Source organism: Herpailurus yagouaroundi, unplaced genomic scaffold (genome assembly GCF_014898765.1).
Source record: "Herpailurus yagouaroundi ecotype Mexico unplaced genomic scaffold, PumYag 196, whole genome shotgun sequence".
Taxonomy (NCBI): Eukaryota; Metazoa; Chordata; class Mammalia; order Carnivora; family Felidae; genus Herpailurus; species Herpailurus yagouaroundi.
This window is the reverse complement of record NW_024412427.1, coordinates 21,327,953-21,351,394: the sequence shown is the minus strand read 5'-3', so window position 1 is coordinate 21,351,394 and position 23,442 is coordinate 21,327,953. Positions and strand designations below refer to the sequence as shown.

Genomic DNA, 23,442 nt, shown 5'->3' with positions numbered 1-23,442 from the left:
TATTTATTTTTGGGACAGAGAGAGACAGAGCATGAACGGGGGAGGGGCAGAGAGAGAGGGAGACACAGAATTGGAAGCAGGCTCCAGGCTCTGAGCCATCAGCCCAGAGCCCGACGCGGGGCTCGAACTCACGGACTGCGAGATCGTGACCTGGCTGAAGTCGGACGCTTAACCGACTGCGCCACCCAGGCGCCCCCTGAAATCTTTTTTAAAAAAATTTGTTTATTTATTTATTTTGAGAGAGAGAGAGAGAGAGAGAGAGAGAGAGAGAGCACACGATGCCAGCAGGAGAGGGGCAGAGAGATAGGGAGAAAGCAAGAATCCCAAGCAGGCTCTGTGCTGTCAGTGGAGTCAGGTGCACAATTGACTGAGCCACATAGGCACCCCAAGAATGAATTCTTTTAAGTTTTAAAACCACACTGACACTGACATTGATGATAACAATGAAGCATCATGTCTAACGCCATGGACTGTCTTATTAGAAATACTATCAAAAAAATATATATATATATATTTAACAAGCTAGGTTTTCTTTGGGAACAAACGCCTTATAGTGAAATGTTTTTTAAAACATGGCTTTTGCATGCAACTAATGAAAACAATGTTTCCATAGAATCAAAAAGAGTATGTAGTTATAAAACGACAACATCTCTGTGTTTAATATGGCAAATATGTAAATGTCTTTCCATCCTGCTCAGTTCCCCTTGGTCTTTCCCACTCTTCCATACTACAGACCCCTCCCTGTAGCATTCTGCCCTTTCCAGCTATTTTCAAAAAACCATCACTCTCACTGTAATTCTGCCTTTTTGGCATTTACTGTTTTCATTTAATCTTCCTCTACTTAAGGTCCAGGAGGCAGAATGATTAATATTATGTCTTTGTTAATAATATGCCACTATTGTCAGACTCCCACAAAACTGGCAATGGGATTATATATATATATATAATATATACATATTATATATATATATATATCAATAATTTATCTCTTTCTTACACTAAAAAGAGAGTTGGGATTTACCTATGGTTTTATCTACCCAACACTACTTCTCCAGGAAGAACTTCTGTTTTCTGAGAACTGGTTCTATGCCAGATCAGGTTCCCATGGGAGCTACTGTATTTTTTTTTTTTTTTACCCCCATCCCTTGGCCAAAGTAACTGGTCTAGGGGAGGCATTGATCCAAGCTGGACCAGTCATACCCTGACTTTAGCCACAGATGATTGGTCTAAGGTTGCAAGTTTGGTTGACCACATGACCCTAACAAAGCTTTTCCTCCAGATTTTTCCAACCTGCTATTGGAGAAAGAATAACTTAGAAGGGTTGGTGCCTATATTTTCTAAGAAGGGGAAGCCTATGTGCTGATGGAAAAGAATAGTGCTAATACACATTGAAAAGCAGGAGAGAGAGAGAAAGAGAGCGAGAGAAAAGGAGGGAGGGAGAAGGACACACAGAAGAACTGAGAGAAAAGGAGAGAAATACAGGTAGACAGACAGGCAGACAGAAATAGAAAGTTTTGCCAGTCGTTTCTGGCATCTAGTTCTCCATGCCTTCCCTTTCCCGGTGTGGATGGACAAACTTTTCTCATGTGATCTACTTTGTATCTTTCTTGTATATAAGTTAGTTCAATATTGATTTCTGTTACTTGCAACCAAAGAATCCTGACAAAAAAAAATAGAAATAGGAACCTCCAAATAAGATAAAGGAACCTCTCTGAGTATTGGGTCCAGGATTTCTATTGCATAAGATGTGAAAATAGGACCCAGAAGAGGGATTTTTCACATAATAATTGAAGTGTTTTTTTTAACTAACCTAAGGTACGCTCATTTTTGGTGTATTTATTAACAGATAGACTCTACTCACAGAACTGTTCAATCATGTATTAATCACAAAACTCACTGAAGATAGGAAAGAAGAAAAGATTAGTTTAGAATTCTTAGGGAAAAGAACCTAGAGAGTACATGGTTAAACTGAAATGCAGTAAACAACATTTAATTTTAACTTTTTATATGATTCTTTTTCCTGGCCCAAAGGAATAGACACGTTTCAGTCATTGGGCTTATTTGTTTACCACTCATGACAACTCTTCTAGTTAAATGTTCCAAACCTTTTAAGGAGCGAAAAAGGAAAGCCCTGGGGGAATATAATTTCATGCTTGTTTTCAGCTCCGTGCTGAAATTCACTAGGGTTAGCCATTTGAGGGTGAGAGAATGGTTTCCATGGAACAGAATAGTTCCTTGACTTTAACTCAAAAGGGATAAAAAAACAAATGTGGACAAAAATTGTCATGTTTGGAGTCTCTTCTCAAGAAGGACAATTTGGAAAATGAACAAAAAGTCAAGTATAGAATGTTCACATTTCAGGCACAACCCATCCTCCTTCCCCTTCCAAGAATATCCACAGAAGGTACCACCCTCTTTTCCACTCTCAAAGCATCCACTCTGAATTTTCACTATAATTTGTTTTTTTTGTTTTTTGTTTTTGTTTTTACTTCTACAAAGAATTTATTCACTAAGTAATGATCTATGTACTAAATGCATTATTGACACTTTAATTTTTTTTAATGTTTATTTATTTTTGAGAGAGAGAGTCACAGAGAGAGACAGAGCATGAGTGTGGAGAGGGGCAGAGAGAGAGGGAGACACAGAACCTAAAGCAGGCTCCAGGCTCTGAGCTGTCAGCATAGAGCCTGACATGGGGCCCAAACCTGCAAACTGGGAGATCATCACCTGACCTGAAGTTGGATGCTTAACCAACTGAGCCACCCAGGCACCCCCGTTACTGACAATTTAAATGCAAGGTGACTGTTCACACTGGTATGTATCCTAGCCATTCGAATTGAGAAATATTCATTCATTCATTCAACCAATATTTACTTAGCCCCTACGGTGTACTGGACACTGTACCAGTATTGAGGGTCTAATTGTGAGCTAACAGATAGGTCTGACCCATGTGGAACTGATATTCTCCACTAGCTCTCATTTCTTTTCAGAATGAGTGCAAAATCTTGGACTAAAAGGGCAACAATCGTTCTCTGAGATATTCTTTCATACCTATGAAATTATTCTTTTTTAAATTTGCATAGCCACATAGAATTTACAGTAGCTTATTTGGGTCTAAACGTCTAAAGGATCTTTGGAAAATTTTCCTTGTTGGGCTAAATAAATAAATAAATAGGAAAACCTGACCAAGATTCCTAGTTCAATGTCAATAAGTTGGCCCAATGAATTCATAACATTTAAAATTATTTTTCATTTTTAAACTATGCTGAGGTAAATATCAGCTTTGCAGCTTTCTGAAAATATAAATCGATCATTGTAACATACTCCCTTGAATGATATTTTGGTATTCTTTCATGAGGTTATCAACTGGAAATATTTTCAACATTTTTAAAATATCAAGAACTTTGATAAAGGGAGCTCTATTTAAGGTATGCTAATGATGCTTGGGGTTGCCAGTGAGTAAAGTTTGCATTTCATCAAGTTAGTTGAGATTATTATACCTGATTCAATCAATGAAGAAAACAACCAAACCACCACAGTTCTAGGGTAAGGCTTCATAATTTTGAAAGATGTCAAAATCATTTAAGGTAGAATAAATAAAATAAATAAATATTGGTTACTACTTACATGTGGGTAAGTAGCAAAAATGCTCAAGACTGGCGGTTTTCAGATAATTAGCAAAGGAGATCTGATTAAAAGATATGTGATTTGTCCTGTGGTGTGTTACTAAAATAAGGCAATAAATCATGGGTTGAATATTTCAACAGTCCCTTTGGAATATAGTCTCAGAAGAGCTGCCTGTGAAGATAAATACCACAGCATGTCACCTACTTTTTTTCTTAATGCAAAATATATCATATCAGCATCCTGACTTGTCAGGGGGGGGGAGGCAATGAGTCTTATAATTCCAGAGGGCACAAACTAAATTATCAGACTTGTGGGTTCTGTTTTGGAATTTTCCTTTGAGCAGATTCCCTTCTGTTCCCTAAGCTTCTTTAAGTTGACATAAGTCAAAACTATTATTTTCTTTGCCTTTGGGGATGGTTCTGTTTACAGACTTTTTTTTTCTTAATGTTACCTAAAGAGTTGCCAATTAACACATAGAAGTACATTAAGATATATTGTGTACACACACAAAAGAAAAACCAAAGTTTATTTATTGCTTCAAATTAAAATCCTCATTATTATTTTTATAGTCCCAAGAGTTGGATCATCTCTGATTTTATAATTAAAGGAAACTAGCATTATTGTCAAAGGGAGAGTTTACAGGCATTCTTGTACAAAATTTTTGTTTTAGAAATGAGGATACACTCAAAGACGTGAAATGGTTTAGCTAACATTATGCAACTAAAAATGGAAGTCATGTCTTCTCACTTTAAATCTTGTGCAAATAGTCCTTTGGTAAAGAATGATGACTATCTTCTAGGCACTGTGTTAAGTGTCTTTGGATTATTTTATTGCACCTCATATCCAAATTATGACAGCTGTGTGTACATTATTGTTCTACTTCTCCACCACTTACTGTATTCACGCTCTTTGTCATCTGACTTGCACCTCCCCTAAATAAAAGATAGAATCTATTTCCTAACCCTTAAATCTGGGCAAATCTTACAACTTGCTTTGACCAAAAATGGAGAAAGAAGTTTATGAGACCTCTCAAAACATCTTGCCCATTTCCTCTTGCTCTCAAGTGGAATTCTTTTCATTCCACATAAAAAAGCCCAGAGTAGCCTGATGAGTGATGAAACATGTGGATCAGTCATCTGTCTTGACCCAGCTGACAGTCCGCCAACCTTCAGAAGCAGAGCCCCTAGGTGAGGGGCAGCTGAACCAGAGACACATGAATGAGCCCAGCCAACACTAGAGGAACCATCCAGTTGAGTCAAGCTCAAATTGCTACACACAGAATCATGAGCTAAACAAATTGTCATTTTAAGGCAATAAGTTTTGAGGTGGTTGTTATGCAGCAAAGCTACCTGATAAAGATGGGCATTCTATTAGTAGATCTGTCTGACTTCACAACCTGTACTCTTAACCACCATAAGCCCCTAAGGGCAGGGACTATAGTTAGGCTTGGTCCACATGGAATTCTCCCACCAGTATGAGGCCTACAGTAGGCCTTCAATAACTTTTGATGAATTGATGAATTAATGATTATATAAGTGTATTTCATACTCTCTAACTTGCCCAACCTCTGAAAATAATAAATGCAAAGATACCACATGAACTCTGTAGGTCAAAAGGAGACAATCCAACAGAAAAGTAGGCAATAGATGTGAATGGGCAGTTTGTAAAAAGAAAAAAGGACTATAATCTGCAGCCAATTAAGCTGAATACGCTCTATCCCCCCCTGGGGGCCTGGTGTGCAATAGTTGCAAACAGTGGCCTCTGTGGTAGTGTGTGCAGCTTGTTGTTTGTATTGGTTGCCCTAAGGGACCATGGAGACAGCCTTTTCCAGTGGACATTCATGTCTGATTTGCTATCCCCAGTCGAAGCTCCAGACAGTTTTGCAGGGTGCCTTTGGAAAGCCTCAAGGCACAGTGACCAGGGTCCACATTGACCAAGTCTTCATGTCCATCTGTACCAAGCTGCAGAACAAGGAGCATGTGATTAAGGCCCTATTCAGGGCCAACTTCAAGTTCCCTGACAACCAAAGAGTCACATTTCCAAAAAGTGGGACTTTAACAAGTTAATGAAATGAGGAATGAGCCAATGATGGCTAAAAAGCGGCTCATCCCAGATGGCTGTGGGGTGAAATACATCCCTAATCATGGCCCTCTAGACAAATGGTAGACCCTCCACTCTTGAGAGTCTTGGTGTTGCCCTCTTCTTGCTCATGCCCACCAATAAATCCTAACTCCTGTCAAAAAAAAAAAGGAATACAAATGGCCAAAACAAACATGGAAATATACTCATGTATGCACATAATTACAGAAATGGAATTTAACATAAAGATAATTTATACATATATATGTACATATATACACATGTGTGTGTGTGTGTATATACACACACACACACACACACATATAAATATATGAGAAGAACAACCTCACTCTACTAGGGTTACTCAATGATGATCAAAAAAATTTACAAATAACACATTTTGACAATTCTTGCATTCTTTATTTCATTACTAAAGTCTTTATTTATTTGTAATTTCTATTAGGTGGAAAATGTAAAGTTTTTAGGAAAGTTATTTATTAAGAAAAATAATCCCATGTTAGAGTCAGAATATTGGAGGAAGACAGATAACACTACCACGACTCAGTAGAGTTACTTTCTTCCTGACACTGTAATTACTCCTGGCCCATATACTTTAGCTGGCTGGCCATAGAAGGGAGAAAATTCAAGGCTGGCTTCTGTAGAGGCTGCAACAACAAATGGTGCTCATAGAAATCATCAAAAGGAAGACAATGATCTCTATCAATCTGTAGCAAGATGTCAAAAATAGCAATACACATTTATAATAGAAGTCAAGATTTCCTAGTCAATTCATGTATTATTTTATTTCATTAATAGCCATGATTTGTGGACATTATCTTATTATTCCTCCTTATAGTTCTATGAAGTGAAGATTATTCTTATTTCCATTTGATAGATGAGAAAATGGAAATTCAGAGTCATCACACAGTTACTCAGTGCAAGAGCAGTGGCCAGAAATGACATTTGACTCTAGACCCTCATTCATCACTACTCACATCCTGATGGGCCATCCATTAGTAGCTGGTCAGTATTCACCCACAGCTTTTACCATGAAACACATCTTTCAGTCTCTGGGATCAGCAGGGACTTGGGGAACTCAGGAGGATGGATACTAATGTTGGTTTGGGTCCTATAAATGATTGCTGGTGAGATAAGCGGGACTATGTAAAAGAAGAATACCAGCCATTAAGGTTGATGTGAAGGAAGGGAGAAATGAATGGGGACTGGTACATTTGGGAGACCTAAAATATGAGAAGCAAAGCAAAGCAAAGCAAAACAAGCCTCTACAGAGGATAAAGAGTGTGGTGACTGTGAGAGAAAATGAAGAAATCTTTTCTTGAAGCCATGAGAAAGAAGGAAAACAGAGAAGACTAAATGGCAGGCTAGGTACCATTGCAGTTGAGAAGTGACCCCGGCAACATCACCATGTAATCTCCTCTCACTAGGCAGTTTTTCTGCTTGAATGTGATGCTAGGTCTCATTACTGACAGTGATCAAGAGTCCCCAGAAAGACTCCCTAAGACTTTCTATCACTTACCAAAGTCACTTTTAAAATGAAAACCTAACCCTAATGGTATGACCAAACTCAGGGTCAACCAATGGCTGTTGATGAAAAAACAATTAAATTAGAGCAGATTCCCCAATCCTATAGTTGGAACAGCGGTCCCCAGCTAGGGTTCACAGATCCTCACAGTATCTATGGAGAGATTTCAGGGAGTGCAAGAACTTGAATGGGGTTGGGGAATTTATATCTTTATTTTCACTCACCTCTACATGGAAGTAACTGTTTTCTTCTGTTGCCAATATAGGCAGGAAATCACATGAGTGATTTCCACAGGCCCTGTGCTTTTGGCACCAATAGGTATCTCCATCCAGCTTGAGGATCAAGCCGTGAATAATGGAGCACATGCTGTATATCCCATTTCAACCAAAGGGAACTTTAGCCTTATTCCAAAATACATTTTGAGCAAAGATAAGGATCCACGGCTCTAGAACCCAGCTTCTTTAATTTGAATGTGTAACAAGTCACCTGGGACACCTATTAAAATGCAAATTGTGATCTAGCACGTCTGGGGTGGGGCAGGAGACGCTGCTTGTCTAACAGGCAAGATCCCAGGTGATTTGGGAACCACACTTGGGTAACCAGGCTGCAGAGCTATTTGGATACAGAGTTTTAAGGATAAAGATTCTTCTTTGGACAGGTATAAAATTTTCTTTGAAACTATTGAGTCTATGAAGTTTGGTGTGCATTTTACACCTCCTATGAATAATGACCTCAAAAATATTGTTGGTATTTATCAATTTATGGAGTTACGTGAATTGTTCCCACATCTGGGGTTTCGTATCAACTTGCTGATACCTTTATTATTTCATTTATCATATGCTATTGTAACTGTTTGTGGTACCTGCTCCCTGAATGTGTATGATGATCACATCTTCTTCATCTCCATCTCCAGGGTCTATCAGAGTGCTTTGCAAATATTAAGTTTTTAATGGTCATTTGGCAGGGAGTTTATTGATGTAATGGTTTCTTTCTTGATCCTTGAACTGTAGATGTTGGCATTTGAAATGTATAATCCTTAACCTAAACACATCTGTATTTAATTCCCAAAGCAATTTTGGGAGATGAAATATCCTGTTTAATTTTCCTCATCACCCAAATAGTCCTTTTTACCTGGGGCCTACTTGCTTTTTAATTACATTTCCGTTTGTCTAATTTAGCTTGAGAGGCCTGTTCATAACTCCGATCCACAACCAAAGATAGAACTGGCACTTCTGGGTGCTTCTCGGTCAAGAGATTTCCTGGCAGAACAATTTCTGGTTGAAACAATTGGAGTGATAGAAAATGAAGAAAGAAAGAAACAATTGAAGCTGATACATGCCAGCTCAAGGCATGTAGTATAAATTGTGGATACCCCCAAATGGCCATAAAGTAAACTTCATGTGGTTCTAAATCCTAGGTGTTTGGGCCTTAGCCTTCTTAACAAAAGGATGCAGGTTTTGTTCAAAGGCATCAGGACTTTATCTGAAACCCAGACCCACAGTCACAAAGGTGAAGGGGTGAGTTTTTTTAGTATATTTGGCCTGAAAGGGCCAGACTGGCTTGGACACATATGTAGATTTTTTTGAAAACTCTTCAAAATTTTTATTATGGACACACTCATTGCTTCTTAGGGCAAAGGGAGTTGAAGCACATGTTGTGGGATTGCCACCCACAGTGGGATTTCCACTCCCTCTCCTGCTCTGTGTCTCATCAGGTGGGATTTTTCTACCTATAAGCTCAGCTTGGTCTTCCCTGGTTCCCAGCCAACCATCTCATCTGGGAGAAAATCTTTTGAGCAGCTAGCTCTCTGTGTCCTCCTCTAGTGGGATTTGATATGGTCCCTCCTGCTCAGGTGTTTCTCCTGTGATGAGTTTGTGCTGCACTTCCCTCTGATTTCTGCACTCATTTGTACAGTCACCTACTCCCTGAAAGCTTTTCTGGTATGTCTGGGCTTCTGTTTTCATCCACACTCTTAATTCTTGTTTTGGGACTCTTCCATGAGTATTGGGTTTCCCTTTTACTCTGCCGTGTCTCTCTCCTTAGGGAATGGAATCTTGACAGGGGCTGGAACTCTGGGGAAACTCCAGATGATTATGGCTGGATTGCCTAGTCCTCAGAGTTATATTCACCCTGTTTGTCAACTGCAGTCATCTGCCAGAGGGCCCCAGGACTTCTAACCCCTTGGACTACCATTCGTCTGAACTGTGCTTTGGGATGGCCCTTTCCTGGGTCCCTACTCTTCACCAGGTACTAGAAGAGTGGTCCATGTAAAGGTTACTTCAGATCATGTCACTCCTCCACTCAAACCCCTCCAGTCATGTCAACTACACTCTAAGTGAAACGCAGAGGCTATACAGAGGCCCACAACCCTACAAGATCTGTCCCTAACACCAAAAGTCCCATCTCTGACCCAAGACCCTATAGTCATCCTCAGACCGAGCCACCCTGCTGGTCCCCCAGCAGACAGGCCCATCCCTGACCCAGAATCCTTGCATTTGCTAATCCTTCTGCCCAGGAAAATCCTGTCCCATGTGTTTACAGCGGTCAGTCCTTCACTCCTAACTCAGGTGCTGCCTCTCAGTGAGTCCTTCCCTGGTTACTCAATTTAAAATTTCAAGGCATGCTCCTCATCCTTCCCTCCATCTCCATTCCCTGTTTCCCCATTTTTCATTGATTTTTCTCCTAAACACTTAGCACCACCTGACATACTATATCTGTTACCAACTTATTTTGTTCATGGTTTGATCCCTCTTCTAGAATGTAATCTCCATAAAGGCTAGGGTTGTTGTCATTTTTATCCTCTTCTATTTTATAATATTTACTGAGTAGGTATCTACTAAATATTTGTTGAATGAATGAATAAATGAATGAGAGTTTCTTTGTGAGGTGATAAAAATGTTCTCAAATTGTGCTGACGGTTGTATATATCTATGAATATATTAAAGACCATTGGAGTATACACTTTATTTTTATTTTATTTACTTATAAATGCTTATTTATTTATTTTGCGAGACAGAGGGATGGAGAGCAAGCAGGGGAGGGGCAGAGAGTGAGGGAGAGAGAGAAAGAATCTCAAGCAGGCTCCACACTGCTAGTGCAGAGCTTCAGGCAGGGCTCAAACCCACAAACCATGAGATCATGATTTGAGCTGAAACCGAGTCAGATGCTTATCTCACTGAGCCACTCAGGCGCCCAGGAGTATACACTTTAATGAAATGAATTTCAAGGCATATGAAATAAAGTTGTTGAAAAGAGAGGGAGAGACCGTACTGCATCCTAGTCACTGTAATGAAGGAGTTGGCTGTGCATGCCTGGGAGACCTGAGGTCATTATGATAAGCTTGTCTTAAAATCTGAATTAGCAGAGGTATCTGCACAATAGTTACAAGGCAGGGGCTCTAGAGTCAGAGGACCAAGGTTCAGAGCCCGATTTCACCACTTTCTAATTGTAGAATCTTGGGAAAGTCACTGAATTTCTCTGTGTTTTTTTTGTTTGTTTTTTGTTTTTTGTTTTTTTTTGCAAAATAAGCTGACAATAGTACCAAACTCTAGTGGTTGTTGTTGTAAGGATTAAATCAAACAATTTCTGCAAATGGCTTAGAACAGGATATGGCCCCCATGGTGAATGCTCAATACATGGTTGCTATTTTAATTTTTATTATTGTTATTATTTTCTGGGATAAGCTGCTAGAGAAAATCAGATGGCGTGGTTATAGTGAGGTCTCAAAGCCATTATCTCTCACTAAGATTTACTTTGACTTTCTCTGGCCTGACAGGCAACCCCTTCCTTACACCAAACCTTATCCCTGTCCTACTATACTTTCATGGCTTAGATCCTATTTTAGTAGTTCACAAACAAGGTGGCCCACCAAAATCGAGTAGAACTTGTTAAAATCCTCAAGCCTCACATTTAGGAATGAAGCAGGGGTCCTCAAAGTGTGGTCCTGGGACCTGAAGCATCAGCATCACCAGCCCTACAGGAGGCTGGATGAATTGGAAATTTGGGGCAAAGACCAACAACCCATGTTTTAAGGCTTCCAGGTTGTTCTGATGCATGCCGAAGTTGAGAATAATTGGCCAAGTGGAATCTGATGTTCGATAAGCTCCAATGTGATTCTGACCTGCTTGTTTGCATATTATCATTGTGGAACCAGTGCTAGGTCAACAGCATTACACTGAATCACCTATTACATAGGGATGGCCAAACCATCCACTAATGGCTAAACCAGCCACTGATCTCCAAAGCAGAAACAGCCCCAGAATTCTCTTACATGGACAGGCTCTCGGCAAAGAAACAGACAGCTCAGACAACACATACAAACTCTGGCTACACTAATTTCTATTAGCTTACTTATTTGTTTTATTTGGGGAATAAGCTTTTGTTAAAGGCTACTTTGTTGTTTGATTCATTTAATCTGTCACCAAATATTTATCATAACCATACTACGTGTCAAAGCATCAACAACAGTGGAGGGAATGTCACAACCTGTGAGAAAACATTTTGGAGGACAAAACTGATCACTAATAGAGACTATGGCAATTCCTCTCACAGGGAGCCTCAGCAATTAGGTGGACAACATCCCATATTGGTCACGTAGAAACTGACTCTCTTAAATGTAGGAGAGAGGACTATAGGCTTTTTTTTTAGTGCTTGCAAGGCCCAGGGACACCAAAAAAAAAAAAAAAAAAAAAAAGGTGAACATTTATTTGCAGCATGTTCTTAATTTTCTTGAAACAAGATATGTGTTTTTTTTAATCCCTTATGAGAGTTCAAAGACTCTCCCCCCCAAAACTGTTATAACCCCAAAATAAGCTAGTGAAAATAAAAACAATAAAACATAGCCTCATTGGGGAACAGAGAGGAGCTTGGTAAAGGTGCTAGAATAGTGGAACTTGTAAAATATTAGTGTGGTAGACACTAGGTGTCCTTAGGCAATTTCAAGTTCTAAGAAATGATTTTGTTGCATTTTAAAACTCAAGTAGTAAGTTTCGATTGTGCTTTTAAGCATGCATGAAATCACATGTCACAATATGGATCTGAGAACTGCATCTTACTTCTGTCTATACCCTAGCATCAAGATAAGATTATTAGCTAAGGAAACAAGAGGAATGTGTCAGTCAGACCTGCCACCATCTCTCTAAAGTTATCCAAGAGCGTCAAGAATTTTCTATAGAAAAGAGGGTTCCAGCTGTACAATCATATTTCTCAGGCTTACCAGTTTAATATGTTCTCGCTTCTGGTATTTCTCACTGTAATACTGTTCTTGTCGAAGATTAAGCAGCTGCTGCTGTTGTTTGTCCTTCAAGTCTATTAACTTTTGGGTCATTTCAGCATCTAGGGCAGCAAGATCTTGCTCAATTGTTGATGAACCATGGTCAGGACTGCTGGGTTCTGATCTGCAGAGACACAGAGCTTGGCTCAAAACATGCAGGTCATAACAAGGTGGAGGGAAAGTTGTACACCAGCGTTCCTCCTATATAGAGTGCTGTGTTTGGAAACATGTTTTGATAAAATACTTGAGATAGAGGCTGATACCCCAAGGACAAGCTTAGCAGAGGAGGGTCTCCAAACACAGAGAGTGGATGACATTTGTGAGATGTCAGGTAGCGACAGAAAAGGAAAGCCAGGAGGCTGGGGGTCCTATCGTGGTGGTGGAGAGAATGATAATCCTCCCTTGGGAAAAACAATGTCTGATAAAGATTTTTAAGGCTTTTATCTTTTAATTTTTTTTTAAAAAGGACATAAATAATGTAATTCCCAGTTGTTTATCTCTTATAACAACTTGAGTGGACTTTATATCAGTTGGACTCTGTCAGGAAGGTTGAAGAGATGCTAAATGTTGCATCCGGGTCATATGGGTAGAAAACAGAACATGTGCAGACACCACATGCTAGCAGACCCTCCCACCTCCACCACCCCAAGCTGACATGTTCTGTTTCTTGACATCTTTTAATATCAAAGATGCATTATTAAAATAATTTTCTTTGGGGGATGTACCAGCTTCATGGATATTTCTACCCAAAATGGCACTTTCCTATAAATGCTTAGGTTACAAGAGAAAGGGGGATGCATGAGTTCATGGAAAAATATTTATCGAGTGCTTACTCTTGCAGGGTAACTTTCTTTGAGTTATTCATAGTCAGAAAATTATACAGATACTGAGAAGTTTAAGGGTAATACTGAAGTAAATCAAAGCAATTCTCACTGACTTGTTATTGTGCTAAAACATATGGTGTGATTCCTTTAAGTTTTGTGCTCTTACTTTTTTTAGAACACACAGAAAAGGAGAATAGTGTTGAGAATGGGTTACCAAGAGCAGGTCTGTTTTCTTCATTCATATGGAAACTTCTGCAGTAAGAAAACTAAACCACCTAAGACATCTAGCCTATCAGATTCTGCCTCCATGTTTTTCACTTGTGGCCAGGTGGAACAGGTAAACATTTCTTAAATCAGCTGGCACTAATTCTTGTTGCTTTCACTTTGATTTAGGCCACCATTGATGGCATTACAGGGAGAGTCAGTTGGTTAGGATCCTATTTTGGCAAATAAGGGATGCAGAATTCCCTCAGAAGTTTCTATTTGTATTTTTATGTGCAATGCCAAATGAGAATAAACACTCTACAAGGCTCATGGAGCCTGATACATCAGAATAGCACGGCAGCATAGAGAGTGGATGACATTTGTGACCCTCCATCCTGGCAGGAATACAAGTTTATTTGCCAATATCACTATAAGTAGCATTGGTGGGGTGACCTCCATCTTGGCATGAACATGAGACACATTTATTATCTTTTGTAGCAGGAAGTCAGTGTAGCCTGAACAGAAAGGTGTTTCTTCGATCAGCCACAATCAACTACACCCACCATGGCAGAGGCAACAGGGTCAACATTTATTGACCACTCTACACGCGCCAGGCACTCTCTCCTTTTGGCTTTCATAGTAACCCAATAAGTAGGTATGACTATCGCCAGCTTACATTTGAGGAAACTGAGGTTCAGTGAGACAGTTTGCCTAAGGACACAGTATGGGGGGAGTCCAGAGCAGCTTATCCAAAGACAAACATCCAGAGGAAAGCAAAGTCTGTGTTTTTAAAAACAATGCAATCATTGCACGCCAGTGTCTGGACAGAAACTATCTTTGAATGATCTGCTCTTGCCACGATGTGGAAACCTCAGTTGAGACAGTGGATATTTGGATAAGAAACTAATCTAATGGACATTATTTCCATTTATTATTCTGAGGTATTTTCAGGATTTTAATGTGTATCAAAGGTGACAGGAGATAGATGGACATAATAAGACCTCAGTGGCTTTGCCTCTTAAAGAAAAGTTTCTCTTGATGTATCTTTTGATACTAGATGCTTAGGGATTTTTGTTTATTTTTTTGAGGAGAAGTATAAAAAAATAACCAAGGGAACAGGGTTTCTGCATCTGCTGTAAGAACAAGGTTGAAAACATTATCCCCTGTTGCCTAACATTGCCTGTATAAGAACCATGAGATAAATTCTTTTGTAATTCGATACCGGGAAAATGTTTGTCTCTCTTAGAATAACAAGAAAGTTTGCTTTACTCCAATAAGGAGAATTATCTAACCCATATTCCCTTTCTCAGAACCTAAGAGCTAAATTCAGTGTTCAAGGGCAGAAATTACATTAAATGGTGGGTACTGTCCAATAGAAATGTAACACAGGCCATGTATTCGATTTTTTCCACATATGTGATTTAAAACTTTCAGTGACTACCTTGAAAAGTAAAAAGAAATGAGTGAAATTTATTTTAACAACATATTTTATATAGCCTAGTACATCCAAAACATCATCATTTCAACATGTTATGAAAATAAAATCAATAGAAATCAATAGAAATACATTAGCTATTTTATATTCTTTTTAAAAAAAATGAAGTCTTTGAAATCTGGTAATTTATGCTTACAGCACCTTGAATTTTAATGAGCTACTTTTCAAGGGCTCAATAGCCACATGTGGTTAGTGACTTCCATATTGGACAACTATTGGAATATTCCATATTGGACAGGTTTAGATAACTCTTAGCCACTCTACGTACGTGTGTGTTGTTTTTCTTTTTCTATTTTCATAGTATTTTTACATATGTGTTCTTTGGTAAGTTACTTCAATACTCTGTTAGAAGTTTTCTGGATGACTTCTAAGTAAACAAATAGGTGAATAAACAAAGGACCACATACATATCACAACAACAAAAGTTTACAAGTTTTAGGCCAAGCTTCGCCTGAACTCTTTGTGTACCTGTGGGTAAATGTTAATGTCTTTAGCTTTTGGTTTCCTCCTTGAAGAAGTGGCAGAAGTTCACCCTGAGAGCTTCTAAGACCACTGTTGTTCTATGAAATGGTGATGTTGTTGCTTTTTAAAGCCCAAGTACTGGGTTATGATTGTGCCTTTAAGTTAAGCACATGTTAAATCATATGTCACAATATGGCTCTGAAATTGCCTCTTACATCTCTCTATAGCCTGGCATCAAGGTAAGATTATTTTGTAAGGAAGTGAAAGAAAGGATGGAGTAGACTCAGCTCAATGACAATGGCTTGCATGTTCCCATAGTTCCCCGCATTGCCATGTGAGCTACTTATGGGTGATAATTGTGTAGGTCATGCTCACTGCCCATGACTCCCCAGGGCACACAGTAGGCACTCAATAAATGTTGTTTGAATGAATGTGTGAGAGATGCTTCTCCCGGTCAAGGTCTGGGTATGCGGGGATGGGAGGACCTCTAGACCCAAACACAAGGGTTATCTGTACAAAGCGTTGTGGGTTTCAACGAGGCCAGCAAACAGTAGTTGAGACTTCTCTTTGCTATAACAAGTCACCTCTTCAACTAGGTTACAGAACACAGCAAAATTTCATACCTGCCAGGTTGACAGCTATATTATGGGAAGTCAGCCAACAGGTATTGGGCCCACAGGCCAGAAAGCCAGGAAAGGATTCCTGCATATCTACTGTTAGGATGTGGGCAAATAAAGAAATTCAGTCCACAAGTAAAACTGAGCTGAGGTGGCTTTCATTCTTGCAGTGTATCCAAAATGTGGCGTAAAAACATCAAAAATCCATGTAACGGACTCTTTCCCTTCATACCATAAAACAATTCATTCAACTTACTTTTTCTTACTATCCTTTTTGGCTGTCTTTTCCAAAGCTGCCCTCCTTCTCAAGTAGTCATTCTGAATTTCATTATATTTTGTAGTGTGTTCTTTGATAAGGTCAGTGGTTTTCTTGTGGTGTCTTTTCACCAGGTCTTTCATTTCTTTGTAGTGCTTCTTTTGAAGTTTCACAAACGGTTTCTGTTGCTTTAGCTCTTCGATAGTCTGTGCTTCCACTTCTGCAACAAACGAGTATAAGAGCGAACAGACGTGGAATGACTACAAACACAGATGTAAAGAGGGGTAGCAACCTGCCTCTTGAGGGACATTTGTTTGATCCCAGCCAACTGGAGCTTATGAGCAGAGCTTGCATGTCAAATGTATCTTGGTTCCAGTCTGGCTCTGTCACTGCTAACTTTTGCGATTAAGTTATCTAGTGGATAAACACACTCAAAGACCCAATCTCTTCACTCACAATTTTTTTTGAAAGTTTGGGTTCCCTAGAAACAGAGCCCAAGATGGGGGGGGGGGGTGGCGGGGATTCAGGTGTATGTGATTTACTGAGAAGGGCTCAGGTGGAGGAAGTGAGTGCAGTGGACAAGGAAGAGGAAGGGGCAGAGGGATGGTGTGGTCTTAGCTGGAGCCTAGCTTCTGCCTGTCCGGTGGGGCGCTCTAGAGTACTATAAAGTGCATCTCACTTTGAGGGAAGAAAGTCAGCCTTTTGCATATTTGAGAAAGTCAGTGATGGGAGGCATAACCTCCTAGAGAGGTCTTCCTTTCAGCTGAGGGAAATTTCCAAGAGAAGGGGAAGCTATACGCTGTTAATGGCCAACACTCACCACAGCTGGACATGGGTGCGTCAGATTAAAAGGAAACCTAGATGGGCACCAACAGGATCTACTTCAAGGACCTCAATGTTTCCACTACTTTTTAGGGTTGTTATGATGATGAAATAAAAGAATCATGCAAAGTATTTAACAGTTTCTGGAAGTGTGCTTGTAGAGGCTTAACAAATGATCATACAGGTTGTACAGCACCCTCTCTAAGGGGCACTATTCACATTGTAGGTTTGGATTTATCACAAGTGTTTCAGTAAAAAGCACTTAAAAGAGGGGGAAAGTCCCTTGATATGATTTACCCAAAGGCGCTATAAGGGTTAGTGGTAGCATACACTACTACATAATATTTTTTTTTAAATTTTTTTTTCAACGTTTATTTATTTTTGGGACAGGGAGAGACAGAGCATGAACGGGGGAGGGTCAGAGAGAGAGGGAGATAGAGAATCGGAAACAGGCTCCAGGCTCTGAGCCATCAGCCCAGAGCCTGACGCGGGGCTCGAACTCATGGACCGCAAGATCGTGACCTGGCTGAAGTCGGACGCTTAACCGACTGCGCCACCCAGGCGCCCCTACATAATATTTTTTTAATGTTTATTTATTTATTTTGGGAGAGAGAAAGTGCGCAAGTGAGCAGGTGAGGGGCAGAGAGAGTGAGCGAGAGAATCCTAAGCAGGCTCTGCGGTGTAAGCATGGAGCCCAACAAGGGGCTTGATCTCAATCCAATGCTTAGGAAACAATTAATGCTTGACCTTAAACCATTCTGTATTTTACTGACATATTTCGTCAATTCTAGAATATGCATCTTTAAAGTATGTTAACCTTTCTGAAATTAAGAAGCTTTGTATAATTGATGGAGTGTCACAATTTGTTGATGTTTTTCTTTCTTAGCAATCCATGAATAGCAGGGTGACTTAAAATGGATGGTGTCTTAACTTCAATGAATTATCAGATATTTGGGCCCAAATTAAGTCACAGTTCACATGTTTCCATCCTTTCATTTGAATTTTCTGCTTCTAGGAACAAAAATATGTTATCATAAATATTTAGAACTGTCAAAAGATTCAGAATTAATATATGCCACGAAAAACAACAGACCTGAATAGAAATGAGTTATCTAATGGATAAACACTAAAATCAGAATAATAATTTATGTTCTTCAATGCTAAGGTCATTAAGCAATTGAAACATGCTCCCCTTTTTTATAATGTGTCTATTCTCCTGACATTCGATTCCTTTTGAGAAAGAGGCCAGGAAGAGAATCAGGTACATTTATCTAATGGTTTCCCTCAGGCCCAAATGGACTCATTATGGTTGCATAATAACTTATTATATTAAGAATTTATAATCCTAAAGAATTGCTGCATTTTTGGTGATAGATTATATCCCACTTCATTAAAATGGTATAGAGCACTTCAGTTACAGCAAGTTTAGCAACAGGGTTTGAAATGTTCCAACCTATCATAAAACAACAAACTTCCACTGGAAGTACTAATTTTTTTTTTTATTGTCTGTGGATGAAAGGCTATTCTTTGAATATGCTCTTAAGCATAGATGTAGTGTCCATTTACACAAAGAAACAAGCTACCCAGAGATAATCACTGCTAACATACTGGCACACACCCACTGTCTTTTGTCTACACACTTATGTATTCTAAATAACACTGGAACCATGTTGTATTTACATTCCTGTCTCTTGTTTTATGTGTTAACATCATATTGTTTCCCATGGAATTAAATCTTTAAGAACATGTTTTAATACATTCCTCAAGTAGTTTTTCTATGCATAGTTTACATATTTTGGGGGGGAAATATAAATACACATGTAAAATACTTCAATCATAAATCCATAGCCTTATACATTTTTACAGAGTGAACATGCTTCAGTAACCACCACTCAGATCAAAATCAGAACATTGTCAGTGCCTTGGAGATCCTCTTTTTGGTTTCTGCATCCCCTCTGCCCTCCCAAGTATAATTCAAATCCGTGTTTCTAACACACAAATTAGTTTTGCCTGTTTTTAGCGTTATGTAGTGGGAATTATAAAGAATGTGTTCTTTTGTGTCTGGCTTCTTTTCCTCAACATTATTTATGCATGCTAATTTTATCCATGTTGTGTATGATCATATTTATTTATCCCTACAGCTGTACCCCATTTTATTCTGTGAGTGTACCATGATTTATTTACCTGTACTAGTGTTTATGGACATTTGGAGTGTTTACAGTTTTTGACTCTTACCCATAGAGTTTCTTGTGGTGAACATGTGCTTGCATTTCTTCTGTTTATTGGGTCACATATTGTAAACATTTCCAAGATTCTACTATATGCTGCTCATTGTGTGTAGTATGTACCAATTTTAGTCCCACTAGTTTAAGGAGCTAATGAAATATAAATTATCCTAACTGTATCATAGTTCTTAAACACGCCATATTGTGTGTTTAATTGCAAACAGTTCACATTCTGCATTTCTAAAATATGGCTTATTACTCTGGAAAACAGGGTGGAGGTTCCTCAAAAAATTAAAAATAGATCTACCCTGTGACCCAGCAATAGCACTGCTAGGAATTTACTCAAGGGATACAGGAGTGCTGATGCATAGGGGCACTTGTACCCCAATGTTTCTAGCAGCACTTTCAACAATAGCCAAATTATGGAAAGAGCCTAAATGTCCATCAACTGATGAATGGATAAAGAAATTGTGGTTTATATACACAATGGAGTACTACGTGGCAATGAGAAAGAATGAAATGTGGCCTTTTGTAGCAATGTGGATGGAACTGGAGAGTGTTATGCTAAGTGAAATAAGTCGTACAGAGAAAGACAGATACCATATGTTTTCACTCTTATGTGGATCCTGATAAACTTAACAGAAGACCAAGGGGAGGGGAAGGGAAAAAAAAAGTTAGAGAGGGAGGCAGCCAAACCATAAGAGACTCTTAAAAACTGAGAATAAACTGAGGGTTGATGGGGGGTGGGAAGGAGGGAAAAGTGGGTGATGGGCATTGAGGAGGGCACCTGTTGGGATGAGCACTGGGTGTTACATGGAAACCAATTTGACAATAAATTTCATATTAAAAAATAAAATAAAATAAAATAAAATATACATCTTTCCTGGCCTAAAATAAAATAAAATATGGCTTATTGTCAGCACTTTGGGAAGGCATGGATTCCTGTTCATTGGGTCACACTTACAGTATGAAACTGTCTTTTGATTCTAAAATAGTTATTTTGTGAAAATATATTAGTTTTATACCAATAGAGTCCTATCTGCCAAACACAGTTACTTCTCTGTGATGATATGATTACATTGTGTAATGTGGCTTTAGCTAGGACTGCATACCTGTAGATGTTTTTAGAGAAGAAATATGATGTTATTTTTCAGAGATGAAGGGAAATCTTCTCTCTCTAAATACTTATATTGTATAATATTCAGCTGCCTAATTCCATGGGGGAAGAGGGTGACATTTACCTGTTAAAACACTCTGAATAAGATCTTCTGTTTTGGCAGGTGCCTTTACAGAACCTGAAATAAAGAAAAAAAAGAAACAGTCCCTTTAACTTTAACTTTTAAATTGTATTCTTCCCATATAACAATTAAGTTTGACTCTTGAGTGTAAATCTCTTTATGGATAAATAACAAAATGTAGGAGAAAATAATTTGCAAATAAATAAATAAATAACCCAGAACATTCCAAACAAAGTCTTCATTTTGTTACTTTGAGGCAAACCTAAGTAAATGTGAATTTATATGCTTCATAAACACACTGAAAGGACATCCTTCCACTTTGATGCAAAACTCCTGTCAACAAACTCCATTTCAGCAATGCTATTGCCACCTTTTGGCCAAATCACGAATGGCAAGTGGGTTTTTTTGTTTTTGTTTTTTTTTTTTAAATCAACTGCTGGGACGCCTGGGTGGCGCAGTTGGTTAAGCATCCAACTCTTTATCTCAGTTTAGGTCTTGATCTCAGGGTTGTGAGCTCAAGCCTCACTTTGGCTTCCACCCTGGGTGTGCAAGCATGGAGCCTACTTAAAAAGAAAAATCAAATGCTGACCAGCAAGCAGTAATAACTGTGGCAGGCAATAGGTGCCTGGGTGGCTCAGTCAGCTAAGCGTCCAACTTGGCTCAGGTCATGATCTCGCGGTTCGTGAGTTCGAGCCCTGTGTTGGGCTCTGTGCTGACAGCTCTGAGCCTGAGCCTGCTTTGGATTCTGTGTCTCCCTCTCTTTCTTCCCCTCCCCTGCTTATGCTCTGTCTCTCTCTCTCTCAAAAATAAAAATAAACATTAAAAACAATAATTGTGGCAGGCAAAATCCATTCATTGGTGGATACCAGAATGACTGGACAAAAGTTTAAGGAGAAAAAGGGTATTTGCATAGTCTTGAAGAATCTCCTCTAAGATGACTATTATCTATAAAGGAGAAATCATAAATTTCAGTTTAGAAACCTGGCAGACTCCACCTTAACCAAGTGATCCCACATCACCGATGATGAGAAATACTAACATCAGGCTTCCCTGATATCATGCATGGAGAAGGGCACAGCATTGTTTCTGCGATATGCTTGCCAAAATTGCAAAACTTCACTCTAATCATGAGAAAACATCAGACAAACCCAAATTGAGGGATATTTCACAAAATAACTGACCAGTACTCTTCAAAAGTGTCAAGGTCATAAAAGACAGGATAGATTGAGGGACTGTCATAGATTCAAGGAGCCGAAAGAGACATGACAATTAAATACAATGTGGGATTCTGAGTTGGAACCTGTAACAATAAAAAGACATCTGTAGGAAGTGAGTGAAGTTCAGTTCCAAGTACTGTGCCAACCAGGTCTGTAGTTCAGTTCCAAATACTGTGCCAACATTAATATCCTGGTCTGGTAACTGCCACCATGACTCTGACAGATGTTAACACTAGGGAAGAGGAGACCATTTTTGCAATGTATTCTGTTCCATTTTAAAAACGATTCTGTAAGTCAAAGTATTTCAAAATATCAAGTTAAAAAAATCAAGTGCTAAAATGCCAAATTTTCTTATACTCTCCAAAGCATAAGACTATATTTACTCACACATTTCAATGACTTATTTATATTCCAGAAGTACTCAAAATGTTTGTATTTGGTATATAAAAATCTTCATTTGAAAATATCACTCTTTATGATCAAATCTTCTCAACCATTATTGATCTCAACAAACTTCTTAAAAGTACAGGCCACAGTTCATGAGCATTTGATACAAATTCCATAGTATTTGTTCTTTTTAAAATCTCACTCTCCCCCATGAGAAATACACCTCCCCTCCCAAATAAAAGATCTGGATTTCATCACTACCATGCTGTAGTAGGACAAGGAGGGAAGGAGACGGGAAGCCATACCTTCATAAAAAGAAATTCTTCTCCCTTTTATTTACTTTCATATTAGCCCATTCAATAAAAAGTTATTAAGTACGTGATATTCCTCAGGTCTGTGCAAAAGAAGCATCAGATTGAAGCCTATCCTGGGAAGCCTACCATCTATTGGTAGATAGATAGAAAGAGGACATACAAATGACAGAAAATTGCCTAATGCAGTCTTAGATCAAGGTCAGAGTTAGCTGCACTGAAATCAAAGGATTTTTCTAAGAAGTGAGACATGAGTGGACTTCTGGGAAGGAGCAGGGTTGCTGAAAGCAAGAACTGAGTTCACAGGGAGCTATGCCCTGCTGACCTCACTCTTCACTACCTATGTGGCCTTCAGGAAGTGCTTCTTCATCTCAAAACCAGTTTCAAAAACAAACAAACAAACAAACAAACCCCAGTTTCTTCATCTGCCCAATGGGGACAATGACAGAATCTACCCTTATAGCCCCAGTCTAAGGGTGAAGTGAGTCAATCCATTTGAAGAGCTGAGCAAAGTGCTCAGCACATGATTGACACCCAAGGTCATTGAAAAATAAGTTGAAGAAAGAAGGAAAGGAATTCTTGGCAGAGACCTAATTGGTGAGGTAGAACTAAGAAGATGCTTGTAAAGCGTAGCTGTTTAGGAGGTACATGAAGAACACTTCACAAACCCTGCCAGCACGTGGGTTATAAATAAAGACATGGAAATCTGGGTGATGCTTTGTTGTAGCTTTGTAAGTTATGGTCAGAGCTAGATAAGCACTCATGAGTCTCTTGGCATAAATAAATAAATTAATTCATTCATTCATCATACATTTTTGGCATTCATTCATTCATTCATTCAATACACATATCCTCCAAAGTCC

The 23,442-nt window shown here is 38.9% G+C and overlaps 1 protein-coding gene, 1 long non-coding RNA gene and 1 other non-coding gene across 11 annotated transcripts in view; 2 read left to right on the top strand and 1 right to left on the bottom strand.

The window, feature by feature from the left end:
* PLCB1 (phospholipase C beta 1) overlaps positions 1-23,442 on the bottom strand; it is a 709,896-nt gene that overhangs the window by 93,753 nt on the left and 592,701 nt on the right. For all 3 annotated transcript variants that reach the window (XM_040447660.1, XM_040447662.1, XM_040447663.1), the window contains exons 25-27: positions 20,668-20,721; positions 16,380-16,599; positions 12,465-12,645 (exon numbers count right to left, since the gene is read on the bottom strand). In XM_040447660.1, coding sequence (XP_040303594.1) covers positions 12,465-12,645; positions 16,380-16,599; positions 20,668-20,721 — 455 coding nt within the window. The remainder of the gene's footprint in view (positions 1-12,464; positions 12,646-16,379; positions 16,600-20,667; positions 20,722-23,442) is intronic.
* The window catches only part of LOC121012477 (uncharacterized), a 94,182-nt gene that overhangs the window by 43,210 nt on the left and 27,530 nt on the right, over positions 1-23,442 (top strand). For 4 of the 7 annotated variants that reach the window (XR_005782125.1, XR_005782129.1, XR_005782124.1 and 1 more), the window contains one exon: positions 8,428-8,605. The exons of 2 other annotated variants lie outside the window; for them this stretch is intronic. This is a non-coding gene — a long non-coding RNA (uncharacterized LOC121012477). Of the gene's footprint in view, positions 1-18; positions 57-8,427; positions 8,606-23,442 lie in introns of those variants that run through there. One more of the 7 variants, XR_005782127.1, reaches the window with a different exon arrangement.
* LOC121012613 (small nucleolar RNA SNORA70) lies at positions 5,315-5,450 on the top strand. The gene has a single exon (XR_005782192.1). It is a non-coding gene; the product is annotated as a small nucleolar RNA SNORA70 (small nucleolar RNA).